Source organism: Arabidopsis lyrata (assembly GCF_000004255.2).
Source record: "Arabidopsis lyrata subsp. lyrata unplaced genomic scaffold ARALYscaffold_7, whole genome shotgun sequence".
Lineage (NCBI taxonomy): Eukaryota > Viridiplantae > Streptophyta > Magnoliopsida > Brassicales > Brassicaceae > Arabidopsis > Arabidopsis lyrata.
Window position 1 is genome coordinate 1497591 of NW_003302549.1, and position 18415 is coordinate 1516005.

Genomic DNA, 18415 nt, shown 5'->3' on the forward strand with positions numbered 1-18415 from the left:
TTCAATGAATAATTCAGTTTTCTTAGTCAAAACAATTCGGAGAGTATCGACTTTAACAGTGAAATTGTAGAAACAAGCTACTGTAATATACTTATGTACCTCTTAATGAAATGCAGAAAAATAGTGTGGTTGAGAGATGAACATATGGTATTGACTATTGAGCTAGCACTGTATAGGCTATAAATATCTCTATCATCTCTTTCATAGTATTATAGTATCTATGATGAATGTACAACTAAACCGAGGAGCTACTACATATTCCAACTTTAATTGATCAACTGTCTGTTCTTATTAATCGATGGTATTAAAACTAGTTAAGATACATATTATTCAAACAAGTTAGTATACTAATGCATTTATAAAGGATGGTTAAATGTTGCCCAATAAAAAATGACCAAAGTATTATTCATCCTGTTTCACAAAAAGTGTCGTTTTAAGGTTTTAATCTTGTTTCATAAAGAATGTCGTTTTGTGTTTTTAATGTAGTTAAGACTAATTTTTTTTTTATCTTTACTTTTTCAGCTTATTAATTAGAGAGAAAGTATTATTTAGTGTATTAATAAAAAGTAGAAATGAAATTTATTTATTTTTTTAATTTATGTGAAAAATGATAGAATGACATTTTGTGTAAAAAAGAGAGAGTAGTATTCATGAACAAAATAACAACAGGTCTTTCTATTCATTTTTATAATAATTTGTCTACACCGTTGACATAAATAACTAGTTATTTAATTATTTCTTTTAGCTAGTTATTTAACTAGTTATCGATTGTTACTAAGTGATTAAGTTTTATGGCTTTGTATCGTTTGAAATTTGATTAACGACTGAAAATATCATTTGTTTTGAATTTTTATTGCAAATGTAGAATGATTCTTTTCAGCATGACTTTTGGCTTTTAGTAATTACAATTCCAAAGAGCTGGATAATCTCATCAGAATGTGGATTATAGATGAAGTTACAAAATTTCAAATCGTTATAATTTAAAGTAACACGGAGTTATAATCACGTTATCTAACTAACGCATGGGGATGGTCAAGCACACACACGACAACACACACTAGTCTCGTTGTTATTTAATGTAGCATTGATTTTTCGAACAAAACAAATCCATCAATTATACAATAATAATAAATAATACTACTAGTTCAATAAACAGACCAAAAAATCAGAGAATGGGTCCAATTAATAAAACCCATGTATCAATATTGACGCATGAAATATAGTGACTCCACTCCTACCACATTCAACGTTGATTTTTTTTTATTCTCATTCATTCATCACAAAAGAAAATGAAGAATATACATATAGATATCAGAGAAATATATTTTCAACTACTAGCACGTTTTTTTCTCCATTGTTGGTACAAACTTTTTTTATGCTTCCAAACTGTGTTTCCACTATTTATTTGCAATTCATAAATTTCACATTTTACGCTTTACATGGAATTTAATGATATTTCGTTACTCAACTGAATTTTTTTTGAAGAAAAGATATATGACAAGATTCATTAATGTCAAAAGAGATCATTGCTAGTTTCTTCTCCTTATCGCGACAGTTCAAGCCGCAAGTTTGAGATTCATGGTCCTCTTACTTAAATCGAATGAAATGTATATAGAGATTATAAAAGATGTTTGCAAATAACGATGGTGATCAATGCAAGTTGTTTATATGGGACCAGCCTTAAGTAATTTTTTCTAAATGTAGTTGCAAAGTATGACAATCTCTTGATAACAAATTTCTTACAAAGGACCAACAATTCCAAAGACCTGAAAATATCTTTATCAAGGTTGCGGATAATTCATCAAAGTTATGAAATGCTTTAAATAATAGACTTGTCACGTTATGTTATGTATTAAAAAAAAAACGCTCAATGGAAATGGTCACGCACAAACGACAAAACATACATTTGTTAATTAATCTAACATTAAGCTAGCCATAAAACTTCTCATTCATTTAATAAAAATCAATATATTTTTTATAAAAATCCTATAATTTCTAAAACATCATACGAAAACTTATCCCAAGTAATCCAACAAACCACAATTTACCACTGGATTATATATCAAGTCCAAGTCACACAGAATAAAAAAAAAAGTAAGGAAAAGAAAAAACACACATATAATTAAAAAAAAAAAAAAAAAAAAAAAAAAAAAAAAAAAACCAGTGGAAGCCCCTTTGGCCCATTGGTTGACCAAAGGTTGATTAATGCTTCTACACTAAGAGGTCTGGGGTTCGAGTCCCAGATATTGCGATTTATTAACAAATTTGCAGATTAATGGAGACAAGTGTGCAGGAGATCTCCAGCGATGTACAATTATAGCCGTGCGCCAGGATTCTACGCAGAGAAGGAAGTGTCGCTAGGTCGTGGATCATTGAAGGTATTCATCAAAATCATGAAGAAGGAAGTGTAGTCTGTCGTGGATCTACTAAGGGTCGGCAGAAATTGTCAGTTGTAGAATCGTCTATGTAACAGTTCTCATAATTTGCAATTAATAATAAATTTAGACGGCAAAAAAAAAAATTAAAAAAAAAAACATAAAAAGAGGCAACAATAAGAGTTTCCTCCCTTCAGTGCCTTGTCCTGCTTCTTCGCCTGCAAAAACACTCAATATGTTTATATATAGGTAAAGGCAAAGCAAAGAGCCAAAGACAACATTTTTGATAAACATGTAAAGCTTGCTATCTCTTTTTACCTGGGAGACCTTGAATAAGATGGAGATCGTTTGTGTGACCGCTTGGGAGAGCGTGATAACGACCTAGATGGAGACCTAGACCGTGACCTTGAACTGTGCCTGCGCGATCTCCTGCTTCTGCTTCTGCTTCTGCTTCTGCTTCGCCTATGTCTTCTGTAGACAAAACATTTTAGTTAAGAAAATCAAATGGGAGAAGGAGAGATGAAATCTGTGCAGTCTACTGTGTTGGTGAGTCTCTCTCTCTCGAGAGATATCGGATCCAATCAGCACTCTAAGAACCAAAAACTTCCTTCTCATCTTCACAAATCCCCCATTCTAATCACGAAGCAAAAATGATAAACTTTATTAACAACCTCGGTGGTGGTGATCGACTATAACTCCTACTACGGCTGCGATGCCTACTTCGACTTAACCGGCTTGTTTCCGCAATTTTCTCCAGCCTTTGCCGCTCCTGTTCTCGTTTCTTAGCAGTCTCTGTTGCCGAGTCTTTCTTAACTGTGTACAATATGATTCATCCACCATCTCAGTCTCTCACAGCAAATAGGAATAAACTTAATCCTAGTAAACATAACAGTACTTAAGATCTTACTTTGCTTCGTTAGCTGTTTGTTCATGATTCTCTTCAGTCGTTCTTGGGGAGTTTCTTTCTTCTCTGCTTGTGTCTGCTTCGAAGAGGAGGTACCTGCTTTTGAAAGCTTCGCTAGTGCTGTGGAAGTACTGCAAGTAGAAAAAAATCAAGGTTCCAGTTCATAACCACAAAAGCTAACAAAAGATACAGAACACCCAAAATAAACTTAGAATTATTCAATCTCATCCATACCTCACTGTTGGTTTAGCTGTTTTAACCATCTTGTCTTTCTCAAGAGATACACCAGATGCAGGATCAACATGCAACGCCTCAAGAATATGGCCCGGCGATGGTCTGCAGGGAAATAAGATATTGTAATTTCCTAATCCATCAATTATTATTAGCAAATTTCATTCAAGTTTAAAGCGGTTCCAGAAAGGAAGATTCTATCTCTCCCTTGTTGCCAATCTAGTGCCAATTTATTCTACAACAACAAAAGTTTCCTCAACCAACAAGTGGCGAGTAAGTGGCTATCTTTGCAAGAACTAGAGGTTGAGTGCTCCGACCGGCTCAATAGGTCAGACTGAGATGGTGGTGAACGCGGTGGGGAATATCCTTCGAACTTCAGACTTCCCACATCTCCAGAGCCTCCTCCAAATTCTGTAATATATTCGATTTTTGGTTTGCTGATTTCATCAAAATGGTCTCCACGCCCATTCCTCCGTGAGTATGATGGAGAATACGACCGGGATCTGGATCTTGATCTGTGGATACAGGAAAGAAGAGAATATCAATCAATTTCTCAATGTTTCCATAGCTGGTATGACATAGTAACAGGCTAATAACGCAAAACCTTCTTGAACGCGGATAAGCCTCATAAGTAGGACTCCTTCGGGACTCCCTGTGAATTTAGAAGCACCATTTCAATGAGCTAAACATTCCACTTGACTTTTGCTTTCTTACGTGTAATGATATCTTACCTGTAGGGATCATGATGAATTATTTGCCTTCCAACACTCCTTGAAGTTTCTCTTTCTCTATCCCTCTCTATCCTAGAAACTTTTCTTCTTTCCTTGCGACTTAGTTTCTTCTACATTTCCACGAATATTGATTCAGTCCACATTCAGTGTTAGATAAGTAAAGGGAGCAAAACAAAAAGACGTAAACTTTCAAGAATCAAACACGAGCATTGCAACTTACAATTGAAGGATCGCCTTTGATGAGTTCCTTTTGCCTTTTCTCTTCCTCTTTTGCCTTCTTGTCCATATAAACAAGCCACCTATATCGCTTAACGCCAAACTGTTTTGCAATTGTTTCCATTCCTTCATCATCGCTGTCATTACTGTCAAATTCTTCCTCTTCATCCTCATCATCCTCGTCGTCATCAACATCATCTTCGTCCGCATCCAATGAATTATCTTTTCCGTTTCCAGCATAAGAATATCCAACCTGCGAGTATGTGCCTTTGTTTGCAGGTGGTTGCGCTGGTTGTGATCTACAGAAAACATACAAAAACAGAACAAAACTTGTGAGTAACTAAAAGATCAATGGTGATTACAGTAAAGACTAATAAGACAACGACAGAATGAGGAATTTAACAACTCGAGCTTCGATATAAACCATAATCAATATGAGAAAAAATAAAAAAGAAGGCTTGGGTGAAAGTGTACCTAGCCCCTGGGAAGGGAGCAGAAAGTTTGGCCTCGAGCTCTTGATGGACATGTAGCAAACCCTCCTCATCAGAAACTGTTCACAGTATGAAGCATTATCCCAGTGACTCTTATCTCAATTACTTTGATTCGAAGATCGTTTTTTTCCCTTGAGTTTGATTCGAAGATGGAAAAAGAAACAAAATTATCGGAAGAAAATGTAGAAAAAAGGTACCGACATCCTCTACGCCGATGCTTAATCAAATCCCGATAACGCTCAAAATTAACAAACTCATCAAGTTCTTCCTCCTCTTCCGTTTTCTTATGTGGACGTATACTTCTCAAACCAGCCTCACGCACAAAATCCAGAAGAGCACGACCATCAAATCTATACAAAAATACTCTAATACTCAATCAACGATTCCAGAACAAGCTTAACAAGTCAGAGGATTATGATAAACCCTAGAAACTAATTCAATACCTATCAATCATAACATCTTGCTTCCCATTCCAAGGAATCCTAAACACACAGAAATTGTTCAGCGTCAATAAGCAATCAAAGCCGAATCGGAAATTTCAAAGCAGGAGAGTCATTACAAGCCCTGTTGATCCTCGGTGGCTTGGTAAAGACCATCATCGCGGAAGATTCGGTAGCGAGAACCAACGGCTTGAATCGACTGAATAGGATCTCCACGGCGTTTAGCCAAGTAAATAGCTCGCCGCTGTGCTCTTTTCCGAGCAGCGTCCATCATATCGTGAACTTTCTTCTCCGATCTTCTCGCTTCGTGCCACATCTTGTTCTCACCTCCTTGGTCTCTTAGCTCAGAAGAAACCCTAATTAGCTTCTTCTTCCAATTGGGAAAATTTCTCAGGCGAATTTTGGCGATTCTACTTTATTATTTCCGACGACCAGTTTGCAAAGAATGTGAACCGTCCGATGCCAAGGAAAGATAGATCTGGGCTGTGTCCACTTTTAGGCTGTGCTTAACACTTGCGTAAGATTTTAGCTGGAACCTTCTGCCTCTTGTAGAGGTTTACTAATTTATATTTTTATTTTTTAGTACAACCAATTTTTAGAACAGTAGAAGCATGTGACATGGGTAAAAGCTATGGTATATGCAGATTAAAATATATACATAATTAGTTTTTTTTCCAGAGAAAAAATTGTATTTTGTTTAAAGCCTTAAACCGGTTGTTGAAAGAGCTTTGTCACGAGTTATATGTCTTTTCATTCTTTAAGTAATTAATTTTTATAATGCAAAAATGATTTTATCTATTTGGCTTCGTTTATAAAATGAATTGGTGCCCAAAAATTCTGGAAGCTGTATTTTTATTTGAGGTGAGTGTAGTGGCAACGTATGACGTTAACATATAGCGTACATAATAATTACATTATAGAACTTAATCATAAATATCATATTACATTGATATATATATCCCATTTGTTGGACCACTTGATTTTGAGGTCATGATGAGAAGAACATTTAAGTTTCTTTTTTAGTTTGAACCGAAGTGATTGAACAAAAATTGAAAATTTTCAAACTAAACTTCGAACCATGTGAAAATCTAAAAAAAAAAACATTTCAAAGCGTTCAATTGTAGCCAACTATTATTGAAATAGTAGTAAAAGAAATTGTAAAATAGGATTTAGCATCATGTATATATATTTGCATTGTTGGTTTAATAACCCCAAAACAATTTGTTGATATGATCTCTACAAGCGTTCTTGAATATTCAACATAAATATATTTACAAATTAATGTTAGTTTATAAAGTTTAGAAAGATTGTTTAAGAACTCAAAAATAAAGAATAATTCTCTTTATTAATCACCAAAAAAAATAACTCAAAACTTTGGTCTCTCTCGATCTCTTAAACACAATCTCTCAAACTCTCTCTCAAAACTCATAAGGCTTACCATACCTTGGTAGCTCTATATATAGAGAGAATTCTAACACAATTTCCTAATCCAAATAGATAAACTAACTTATTTAGATATCTCCTAAATAGAACTATTCCTAATTGGATTAGAATTTTTTTTTTCCTTAAGTTTCCTTCTTCTTCTTCAAGCTTATCCCAACATTCTCCCCCTTAAGCTTGAAGTCACCTCCACTCACATCTTCAACTCCAATAAGATCTCTCATTTCTTTAATCTTAATCCTTCCAAGTGTCTTTGAAGTAGCATCTTGCTCCTTTCTTAAAGACTGATTCTTTTCTTCATTCACATTTTCAAGTTCATTCTTCAGTTTCTCTATCTCTTTCTCAATTTTAGAGAATTCTTCTTCTGCAATACCTAGCTGCTGTTCAGATTCCTCACGATCCTTCTTTTCTTTAGAAACACTCATCTCCAATAACGAGATTTTATCCTTAAGATCAGTAATCTCATATTCCATATCGAGCAATCTACCATTGCTTCCTTCCAGCTGCTTTGTCACAAATAACAGAGATGCCGAGGCAGATCTCTCCAGCTTGTTAGCTTCTTCCAATCGTTTCTCCAATTCTTTTGCTTTGTTTTGCCATTCTTCAAGTTCTTCTTTTAGCACATACAACTGAGTTGTGAAGTCTTGTTCAACAGCTCCACCAACATCACCTTCCAGTACACTCACCTTCTCTAAATTATCCTTTTCAAGTTCAGAAATCATCTTCTATTTCTCACTCACACCCCTTTCTAAAGCATTCACAATTGAAGTCTTCTCCGCAACCTCTAATCGCAAATTACTGATAGCAGATTCCAACTGAGGAAATTCAATATAATTTCGTTGGTCCATCTGTCGTTGCAACATCGGACATTTAAATCGCTCATGTTCATCGTCTTCCTCCTCAATTACAGGAAGTTCTTCACTTTCACTTTCATCCGCCTCTTCTGCGATCTGCTCTGTTTCTTCTCTGTTTGAATTTTCTCCCATGCTCTGTTCAGGAAGCTCTTCACTCTCGCTTTCTTTATTTACACTCTCAAGATCCTTTGATAGATTCTCCTTCTCCTTCAATGCTTCATCTCGTTCTCGGTTAGATTCGTCACGTTTCTCGGTTTCAACTTCCATGTTCACTTTGTACAACCTGTTCTTTGATCGATTTGCTTTCACCAACAGATTTCCATCACGATCATGTAGAGTTAAGGAGCCTTTCTTCATTCTTACATCACATCCTGCTTCGGTTGCTTGCCCCAGACTTAAGATATTACTTTTAAGCTCAGGTATGTAATAGACATTGGCCAAGATTTTTCTTTCTCTTTCTTTTGTTACAAACAAGATTGGACCTGTGCCTTTGATATCAATTCGTGAATCATCACCAAACCTCACCTTTCCTGTGATAGTCTCATCAATCATGGAAAACCAAGCACGATTCCCTGTCATATGATTACTCGCACCATTATCCAAGTACCAAGCGTTCTCTGAATCTTTTTCGAAGTCTTTAGGCTTTACATTCTTCTCGTTGAGATACACCACCTCATGCATCATGAGTGATTCAGCTTCTTGCGTGTTATCTCCTTCATTCTCTTCAGATTCTTGAGCCTTGATTAGTTTTAGTAGACGATCTGGACATTCGGATGCGTAATGCCCTTGTTTATCACACCTGAAACATGTAATCTTGAATTTATCCAAAGATTGATATCTGAATCTTCCTCGACCTCTTCCGCGACCACGACCTTGACCTCTGCCTCTTCCTCCTTCTTGTGATGGCTGTGAGTAAGAATTAGCGTACATGAGTTTGCTTTGGTCTTCTTCTGCCTCTTCTTCATCACAAATTCTTTCTTCATAGGTCTTCAATCTTCCTACAATATCTTCAAACGATGTTGTTTTAAGATCGAGAAATTGTTCAATAGCTGCAATTATGCTAATGTATTTTTTTCGTGGTAAGCTCTTGAGAAATTTCTTAACGATCTTTGTCTCCTCAATGGTTTCACCCAACGATGCAGATTTTGTGGGAATTTCTGAAAGTTTTCCAACAAACTCGTCGATGGTGTCGCCTTCCTTCATCTTCAACCTATCGAACTCGGCCATGAGAGTCTGCAGTCTTGCCTCTCGTACCCTATCAACACCGAGATTTCTAGCTTTAATCGCATCCCAGACTCCTTTAGCAGTTGCTTGTTTTCCAACCTGTAAGATTAGAGATTCGGGAATTGATTGAAACAGAAGAGCTCGGGTTATATCGTTTTTCTCTTGATTATCAGAGCCCGGATCAATCGTTTCCCAAGCTTTGTGCACACGTAGAGTAGCCTCCATCCTCATGCTCCATACGGTGTAGTTTGAGTTACTCAACATCGGACATTTAACGGATGAAGCTACTCCTTCTTTTGGTTTGGCTACAACGATATCACCCATCTTTGCTAAGTAGTTTCTCATCTCTCACGTCTGAATGGATCTCACCGCTCTGATACCAAATAAAGTTTAGAAAGATTGTTTAAGAACTCAAAAATAAAGAATAACTCTCTTTATTAATCACCAAAGAAAATAACTCAAAACTTTGGTCTCTCTCTCAATCTCTTAAACACAATCTCTCAAACTCTCTCTCAAAACTCATAAGGCTTACCATACCTTGGTAGCTCTATATATAGAGAGAATTCTAACACAATTTCCTAATCCAAATAGGTAAACTAACTTATTTAGATATCTCCTAAATAGAACTATTCCTAATTGGATTAGAATTTTTTTTTTCCTTAAGTTTCTTTCTTCTTCTTCAAGCTTATCCCAACAGTTTATATATTGAAGTTTGAATGTGTTTATGAACAGTGTTTGTCGACTCAAAAGTTAAGATGAGAATATGGAAAAAAGCAATGTTTAAAAGTTATGATGGGAAGAGGGAATGGAACTCAAACATTCTAATGCTCAACAAACGCAATTATATTATTACCAGACTCATCTTTCAAGTTCCATCAAAAAGATTCGTGGAAAATAAAAGACACGTTTCAAATCGATGTTTCTTTCTTTGTAAAAATAAATGGATGTTTCTTGACGCGTGTCAAGAGTTCTAAAACCATTAGTCTGACTTCAGTGAGTTTGGTCAAGTGGTCATTTTTTCTCATGTCACCAAAGGTCCAAAACCTAGAAATGAGTTCGAACTTTCCATAGAAGAACTGAATAAATGGTCCAAAATTGTTTTTAAAGGGACCTAAACCCTTAAGTTCATTGAATTCGAGTTAATGGTTGAAGATTTTTATGATAACGAAAGTTAGAGTAATTATGTTTCTGGTCCAATAGTTTTCTAATTTGTTTTCTTCCCAATATTTTTTAATTTCAAACAATACATATAAAATAGTGGTTTGTGTTAGTGTCGTCGATGTACCACCATCCGTCTTATATATGTTATTGAAAATTTTAAAAAATTTCAATAAGAAGTATAAAATAAATTATGTCGTTATTTAAAATCTTTCTATTTTAATTATTTATTTTTTGCACCATTCACAATATTAAAAATTGGAACCATTAAGGATTTAAGGTCATAATTAATATCGCAACATAAAGTCAGAATCTATAATTTCTTAGTTAGAAAATACATTAAATGGTTCAATTTAAGCTGTTAGATGATTTTTGAGTAAAAACTAATGTAGACTAATGTACACTTCATATTACAGGTTTAAAGAAGTTTCATGTTTACTAGTATTAACTTTTGGAATATTATAATATTTCACGAAGTCAAAATTGTTCATTCCGACTTTTCTATGTGGAGAAAAAAAAATTTCTATCATTGTGCACAATTTAACAGAATGTACTTTATTGAAAAAGAAGAGGAAACAACTCGCTATTAGTAAATGTGAAGTATAATTGTATAAAAGTCTAAAATGAGATACCTCAACTTGAGTAAAAATGAAAACTGAAATCCTATCAACATGAAAAGGTCGCAAAGATTTATCAATGCTAAAGGAGTATTTGGTTAACAAAAAATATATAAACTAATGAAGCTCTAATATTGAAACTTTCAAAATAAGTCTACTGAATTATGAACCCGGTTTATCCATGATAGTGAATCCTAGTAAGTAAGTTAGGTTCCCATTATAAATATAATCGAATTGTGGAATACTAAAATATAAATAAATTAATGGAATATAATAGAACCAATAGTAAAATCATTTAACAAACAATATTTAAATGATTATAATTTGTCATTTTAGGTAGAAGTTTAGAACAAGCTAGGAGACATAAATCACAATTTAAATAATTGCGCAATTAATTGATATATGAAATCTCTAATAACACTAAACTAATTTTACCATTACGTGAATTACTAATTATATAGCCTTTAAAAATAGATGATGTGTCTGAGGTCTATATGGAGATGTACATGCAACTATAAATCGACATTTTTCACAAGTTGGTATCGCCTTATTTGACTAAAAACTGATCTTTTGATAGAAAATATTTTATTTTTATGTGCAGAATCAGCTTTTAAATATGCTTAAGAAAACGTATGCAATCTTTCTCCAACTGAGACTTGAATTTGTGTAAGTATTAATAGTACTCTCTAAGACCTTTTTCTTCAACCGTACCATGCGAACTATCTACCTTATGTACGATTTTACCGTCTTTGATGGATATTTAGATAAATAGCCGTGGTGGTATCAATAATAATAAATAAAATGCGGATAAAAGCCAAAGGTGTTGGAAATAAATCCAAGGATGAAAGACGTAGATGTCGATGGGTAGTATTTTAAGAACTTGAATTTGTCACGACTCACACGTTAAAATATATTATCCGAATTGTTTAGTCTTAAGACACATATATTGAAAAAGAAAAGGTAAATGAAAGCTCATTGGTGCCCAAATGTGAAATGAAGCCGAAAAATGTGTTAGGTGAATACATTTAAATATACAAAAGAAATATTAACATTAGAAACAAGCTATTAAACAAAGTCGCAATTTTTATTGTATAAATAAATACCTATCCGTCTCCCGTCATATTTGAAAAAAAAAATTACAGTTTAAATACTTTCTAGAAAAATAGAAGGATATTATTTTCTCCTTTTGTTCGTGTTTGATTAAAAATAACATAGTTTTGAATTTTTGATTGGCAACTCAACATATTTTAGCATTTACAATTCTGCATAATTTTGGTCGTTTATATTCAACTTATGATGATACACCTATTTTTTCATATACTAATTTCGAATTACATGCAAAATTTAACTCATTGAAAAAAAAAAAAAAAATTTAACTCATTGATGGCAGTTCCACAAATTATGAGAAAAATATTCAAGGGAGAGAAAAAGTAAAACATAATTCAAAAGATAAGACTTTTTAGACTTTTTGAAAGTATAAAAAATTAGTCAAAAGAGAAGAAAGAAAGAAGAAAATATGTTTCTGAGAATTTCTAGAAACAGCATCCATTTTTTATCTTAATTTTTTTTTTTTTTTCAAAGGTAGGACCAACATTTGGGATCTATAAATCTTTCTACTACGTTATATAGAGACCCTTCGAAATAACACTTAACTAGTTTATATATTTTTAACTTGTTTGCTGCACACAAAAGAAAAAAGAAAAAAAAAAAGGTTGATATATTTACTTATAATCACACGGATTAGCTCCGGCGAATTATGGTCGTCGTCTTCATCTTCTTCCTCCATCATCAGATTTTTCCTTAAATGGAAGAAACCAAACGAAACTCCGATCTTCTCCGTTCTCGTGTTTTTCTCTCTGGCTTTTATTGCTGGGATTGGGAATTTCTCACCGCTCTCTTGCTCTTTAGTTGCTAAATCTTTTTCTCCGATTTTCAAATTTCCAATCTTTCTTCTTCTTCTTCTTCTCTTTTGTGTTTAGATTATTTTTAGTTTTAAGAAAATAAAAAAGATCGCCGGAGATGACGGCGGTGACGGCGGCGCAAAGATCTGTACCAGCGCCGTTTTTAAGCAAAACGTATCAGCTAGTGGATGATCATAGCACAGACGACGTCGTTTCATGGAACGAAGAAGGAACAGCTTTTGTGGTGTGGAAAACAGCAGAGTTTGCTAAAGATCTTCTTCCTCAATACTTCAAGCATAACAATTTCTCAAGCTTCATTCGTCAGCTCAACACTTACGTGAGTTTCACTGCAACAAATCATTTTTGTTCATTAAATGCTTCAATTAATTCGTTTGGTGAATTGAATCATTCTTTGGTAGTTGGTTGGCTAATTTCGTAATTTTCTCAAAACTTGGGGGTTGGTGAGAAAACCTTCTAGAAGCTGAGAAACAAAATTCTTGTGTTATTTTTTTGGGTTTAGGGATTTCGGAAAACTGTACCGGATAAATGGGAATTTGCGAACGATTATTTCCGGAGAGGCGGAGAGGATCTGTTGTCGGAGATACGGCGGCGTAAATCGGTGATTGCCTCAACGGCGGGGAAATGTGTAGTTGTTGGTTCGCCGTCTGAGTCGAATTCTGGTGGTGATGATCACGGTTCAAGCTCCACGTCATCACCCGGTTCGTCGAAGAATCCTGGTTCAGTTGAAAACATGGTTGCTGATTTATCAGGAGAGAACGAGAAGCTGAAACGTGAAAATAATAACTTGAGCTCGGAGCTCGCGGCGGCGAAGAAGCAGCGTGATGAGCTAGTGACGTTCTTGACGGATCATCTGAAAGTAAGACCGGAGCAAATCGATCAGATGATTAAAGGAGGGAAATTCAAACCGGTTGAATCGGACGAAGAGAGTGAATGCGAAGGTTGCGGCGGCGGAGGAGCAGAGGAGGGGGTAGGTGAAGGATTGAAATTGTTTGGGGTGTGGTTGAAAGGAGAGAGAAAAAAGAGGGACCGGGATGAAAAACATTATTTGGTGGGTGGGTCCGGTATGACGGAATTAAAGAACGTGGACTTTCACGCGCCGTTGTGGAAAAGCAGCAAAGTTTGCAACTAAAAAAGAGTAGAAGACTGTTCAAACTTCAAACTAGCGTGTGACACGTCATCGACGACGACGAAAAAAAGATTTTAAAACTGTTTTTCCGTAAGGGAAATAAGTTATTATTTTTATATTTTAAAAGTGAAGAAGGTCCAGAAGGATCAACGCAAATATTAAGGGATTTTATGTATTAAAATTAATTAGTGTATTACAAAAATAAGACAGATGTTGAAGTTTAGTAAATTGTTGGGTTCTTTTTGCTTAATTTTATTTCTTCCCAATGTAAAAGCATGGGATTAGATATGGTCTATAAGCTCCATGTGTACTTTGTTGAAACTTGAAAAAGAGAAAGAAAATGAAGAATTTTTTTACTTTTCTCACGTTTATTTTTGATTTATTTTCTTTGCAAGTAGTAGGTGATTTCCGTGTTTTTACGTAATCCGTTGAATATTTTCCATCAAAATTGTCTTTGAAAAAAGTCACAAAAACATTGTACAACTCCTTTAACCAAAAAAACAAAACATGCCGACAAAATAGAATTGGAAAAATACAGTAATACTAATACACAACTGTTAGACCTAAAATTGCAACAAAAATGATATGAAATTAAATAAATAAAAATTAGAAGGTTCCAAAGACACTACTTAACCAAAGAGGAAAAAAGCCAGAGTATTAGTAAAAAGAAAAATATTCCAACTAGGCTAATTAATATTATTAATAAATTCAATTGCTTACGAATAAATAAAAATTCATAATAAATAGGTTTAGGATAGTGGTGTTTTCAAGGGATATAGTTCAAAGGATACTGATTGGTGCTAAATGTCCTAAGAGGTCCCTATTTCTCCTTCACTCGGATATGGAAGCTTTAATTTGGGTTATGAAGAATATCCTTTGTAGAAGGATCGATTGTCAGGCGTTTGAAACAGACTGTTCAGAGTTGGTCTCGATGGTACAATCTCCTGATGAATGGCCGGCTTTCTCCAACCTGCTCGATAAATTTGGTCTGCTCCGTGTCTCTTTTCCCTCTTTCTCGTTCTTGTAATTTAAAAGCGGACTGCTTAACATGTTCCTTTAAACTTTTATTTTCTGAAGTTATATTTGTAAACATTTCAACTCGTAATTGGTTAACCAACCAAGAAGTTTTTTAATAAATGTGTGGTTGAAAAAAAAAATCATAATTTAATTCTCACAAGTTATTTACTCCCTCCGTTTCAGTTTAGTTGTCGTTTTAGGATTTAAATTTTGTTTCATAATAGTTGTCGTTTTAGGTTTTCAATGCAAATGTTTGGTGAAAATGACAGTTTTATCCTTATTGTTTTAATGTTTTGGCCAATGAATTTTTTTATAAAATATATAAATAAAGGGTAAAACAAAAAATTAAATGTTTTTCTTAATTTGTGTGAAAAAACCTTAAACGACAACTAAAACGAAACGGAGGGAGTATAATGGAATTTTAGTTTAGACTAATTGGTTTAGAGTTTAGACATATATTAAATATCAGTTTTTAAAAAATATATTGATGCCCAATTAAAGTCACTCTTGGCCAAGGCTTACATCATTTGAGTGAGTAGAAAAAGATCACTACCAACTCTCAAGCATTAAAAACACAACCTTATATAAATATATATTTATCATCCATAAATTATACTAAAACATATTTTGTTTATTTAAAAATAAATCATAACACAACAAGTCAACAACAATTCATTATTATAAACCACAACGCTAAGCTATAATCCTCGTAAAATAGTACTCTTTCCGTTTCATATGAAGTATCGTTTTAGCCTTTGAATTTGGTTTTAAAATAAGTGTTGTTTTGTGTTTTCAAAACAAATGTTTGGTCTAATTTTTCGTTTTGTCCCTACTAATTTAATGTATTGATCAATAAAAAAAAAAAATGTAGATAATGAGTAAAACAGAAAATTTAATTATTTTTAAAAATAATAAAATATATAAATAATGGATAAAACAGAACATTTAATTGTTTTCTTGTGTGAAAAACCTTAAAGACACTTGTAATTATCTTTTTTCAACAGTAAAATAATTATGTGTGTAATATATAAAGAAGGCTGATAATTTACTCGTAGCCACATATAAAGATGGCGATGATATTTTGCAACACTCTCTACTCTTCTTCTTCTCCATCATCTCTCTCGCCGTTAACATTAACTTCAACTCCAACAAAACAGTCGCGATTCCCAAAGAATCTCAAAGCTCGAGCTCAATTCCAGTCCATGGAAGATCACGACGACCATCTCCGCCGCAAATTCATGGAGTTCCCGTACGTGTCACCCACGCGCAAGCAGCTTATGGTTGATCTCATGTCGACGGTGGAGAATCGCCTCCAATCGCAACTCCTTCCCTGTAACCTCCCGCCGGATGTACGAAACTTCAATAACCCTAACGGTTCAGCCGAAGCATCTCTTCACATCAGATCCGGCCAGAAATCATCTCCGGTACCTCCGACGATTACTCTGTTTTTGGGTTATGAGATCTCAAAATAATCGAAATTCACTGTTTTGCATGCTTGTTTTAGAGTTCAATTGCGTGATTTTAAGTAGAATCAGAGTTCGATTTTGATGTAAAACGTAACCCTTAAAAAAAAAACCCTTTTGGAGATTCTAGTGATCAATGTTTCTTAAAGGTTGGTCTTTTTTGTTGTTGTTGTTTTGCAGATTGATTTTGTTATAGGAAGTTGGATACATTGCAAGATCCCAACAGGAGTATCTCTGAATATAACAAGTATCTCTGCATTCTTAAACTCGTCAACAAAAGCTCCAAACTTTGTGGTCGAACTAATACAGAGTAGTCCCGAGTCGCTCGTGCTAATCCTTGACCTCCCACATCGTAAAGATCTCGTTCTTAACCCGGATTATCTCAAGGAATATTACCAAGACACTGCTCTTGATTCTCATCGCCAATCTCTCCTTAAGCTACCTCAAGTCAAACCTTATGTGTCTCCTTCGCTATTTGTTCGCTCTGCTTTCTCTCCTACTGCTTCGATGCTTAAGATCGATGCGCAGGAAGAGGATAAGTTGGAGGAGATCTTGAGAGATCATGTTAGTCCAGCTGCTAAGGAGGTTCTCGAGGTTTGGTTGGAGCGGTGTGCGAAGGAAGAAGAAGAGAAGAGAGTGATTGGGGATGAAGAGAGAATGGAGTTGGAGAGAAGAGATAAAAGCTTTAGAAGGAAGAGCATAGAGGAAGATTTGGATTTGCAGTTTCCGAGAATGTTTGGGGATGATGTTTCCTCACGTGTTGTACACGCTATCAAAGAAGCATTCGGTGTTCTTTAGATCATGTCACACTATACATCAGCTAATGTTCATTGTACTAAACATATTCTTTCATCAATGTTCCATCAATACTAATCTCTGTCTTGATAGACTCAATATCCAAATCGTGATCAGAATTATCATCTTTATTATTCAATATCAATTTTTTTGCTCAAGGCTTCCCCGAAACTAAGTGAAAAAGGGAAATAACAACACATTATTAGAAAAAGGAAACAACACAGAAGATTTTTAGAAAAAGGAAAACAATAAAAAAAAGGAAACAACACAATAGAGTGAAAAAAGGAAACTTTGAATTCCAAACATAAGTCTATAAATAAAGAGAGTCTCGAGCCTTCTCTTTTCTCTATGTGTAATAGTTTTAGTTTCAGAAAAACGCAGACATTGAGAGAGAGAGAGAGAGAGAGAGAGAGAGAGAGAGAGAGAGAGAGAGAGAGAGTTATAGAGTGAGAGATATTAAATTACATGCGACAATTGCTCTGATTTTTTACCATTCTCTTCATCGATTCCTGCTTCAATTTCATCTTTGATTTCTTCGAATTTCATGATTTTCTCTGGAAAAATCTTTGGCGTGATGGAAGAAGATGATTCATGATTCTTCTTCTCCCTTCGTCTCACGATATCTTCTCTCAGTCTCCGTCGTCTAAGGAGGTTTTGTTTCATCTGCAAGAACGTCAGACCTTGTTTACAGTATCTTCAATGTTCTGGTTGAGGAGTACCATCGGAAGCTTTTGCGTTCTCGGTGACGGACACAGTGGTGGAGAAGAAGGTCACACGGTGGTAAAGAAGAAGGTCTTGGATTGTAATCTCATCTTCAGCCCAACAAAAAGCCCATGAAGCAAGTCACAAAGAAAGCAATCATCAAAGAGAAAGAAGCTTCTCAGATTTTACAAGTTCGAATGAGCTTTTTGTATGCGTCTTCTTTGCTACAAAATCCAACAAGGTATTACTTTTTTCATTCTTATTTTTTTTGTTTCTTTAAATATTAGGTTAAGTAAAACTAAAACTAGTTAGTTTAAAACCTTCACTAAAACTTTTAACTAAATAAAACTTTTTATTTTAAAAAATAAAATAATTTTTACTAAAATTTAAAACAAATTTAACACATAAATTTTAAGAATAAAACCATGAAATTTCATTATTTTTTTTAAAAATTAGTTTAAGTGTTAAATTTTAAACACGTCGAAAATTAACCGCGCCTAGGCATCCTGTCCTTAATTGGTCCGTAAGCTTTGGTGTTCGAAGTTCGGCAATGTTTTCACCTAATATAGATTTAACACTTAAACTCATTTTTTAAAAATAATAATGATTTTTATTAAAATTTAAAACAAATTTAACAATTAAAATTTAAGAATAAAACAATGAAATTTCATTAATTTTTTTAAATATTAGTTTAAGTGTTAAATTTTAA

At 34.2% G+C, this 18415-nt stretch overlaps 3 protein-coding genes across 4 annotated transcripts; 2 read left to right on the forward strand and 1 right to left on the reverse strand.

The window, feature by feature from the left end:
• Nucleotides 1-2484: 2484 nt before the first annotated feature.
• On the reverse strand, nucleotides 2485-5884 carry LOC9305074 (CLK4-associating serine/arginine rich protein). 2 transcript variants are annotated; one of them, XM_021018837.1, is made up of 13 exons: nucleotides 5508-5884; nucleotides 5392-5430; nucleotides 5150-5298; nucleotides 4932-5007; nucleotides 4462-4756; nucleotides 4242-4351; nucleotides 4115-4162; nucleotides 3828-4025; nucleotides 3514-3615; nucleotides 3283-3410; nucleotides 3047-3188; nucleotides 2694-2816; nucleotides 2485-2593 (listed from the first exon to the last, which is right to left on the reverse strand). In XM_021018837.1, the coding sequence occupies exons 1-13, from the start codon at nucleotides 5702-5704 to the stop codon at nucleotides 2569-2571; spliced, it is 1632 nt and encodes a 543-aa protein (XP_020874496.1). In that variant the 5' UTR covers nucleotides 5705-5884; the 3' UTR covers nucleotides 2485-2568. The 2 variants fall into 2 exon arrangements, with proteins under 2 accessions (XP_020874496.1, XP_020874495.1); XM_021018836.1 differs by having other exon boundaries at nucleotides 2694-2846.
• Nucleotides 5885-12306: 6422 nt separating this feature from the next.
• Nucleotides 12307-14087, forward strand: LOC9305075 (heat stress transcription factor B-1). The gene is made up of 2 exons (XM_021019087.1): nucleotides 12307-12919; nucleotides 13103-14087. Exons 1-2 carry the CDS (start codon nucleotides 12701-12703, stop codon nucleotides 13730-13732), a joined length of 849 nt encoding a protein of 282 aa, XP_020874746.1. The 5' UTR covers nucleotides 12307-12700; the 3' UTR covers nucleotides 13733-14087.
• A 1705-nt stretch (nucleotides 14088-15792) lies between these two features.
• LOC9303041 (red chlorophyll catabolite reductase, chloroplastic) lies at nucleotides 15793-17103 on the forward strand. Its single transcript, XM_002866923.2, has 2 exons — nucleotides 15793-16170; nucleotides 16390-17103. Exons 1-2 carry the CDS (start codon nucleotides 15814-15816, stop codon nucleotides 17005-17007), a joined length of 975 nt encoding a protein of 324 aa, XP_002866969.1. The 5' UTR covers nucleotides 15793-15813; the 3' UTR covers nucleotides 17008-17103.
• Nucleotides 17104-18415: the final 1312 nt, after the last annotated feature.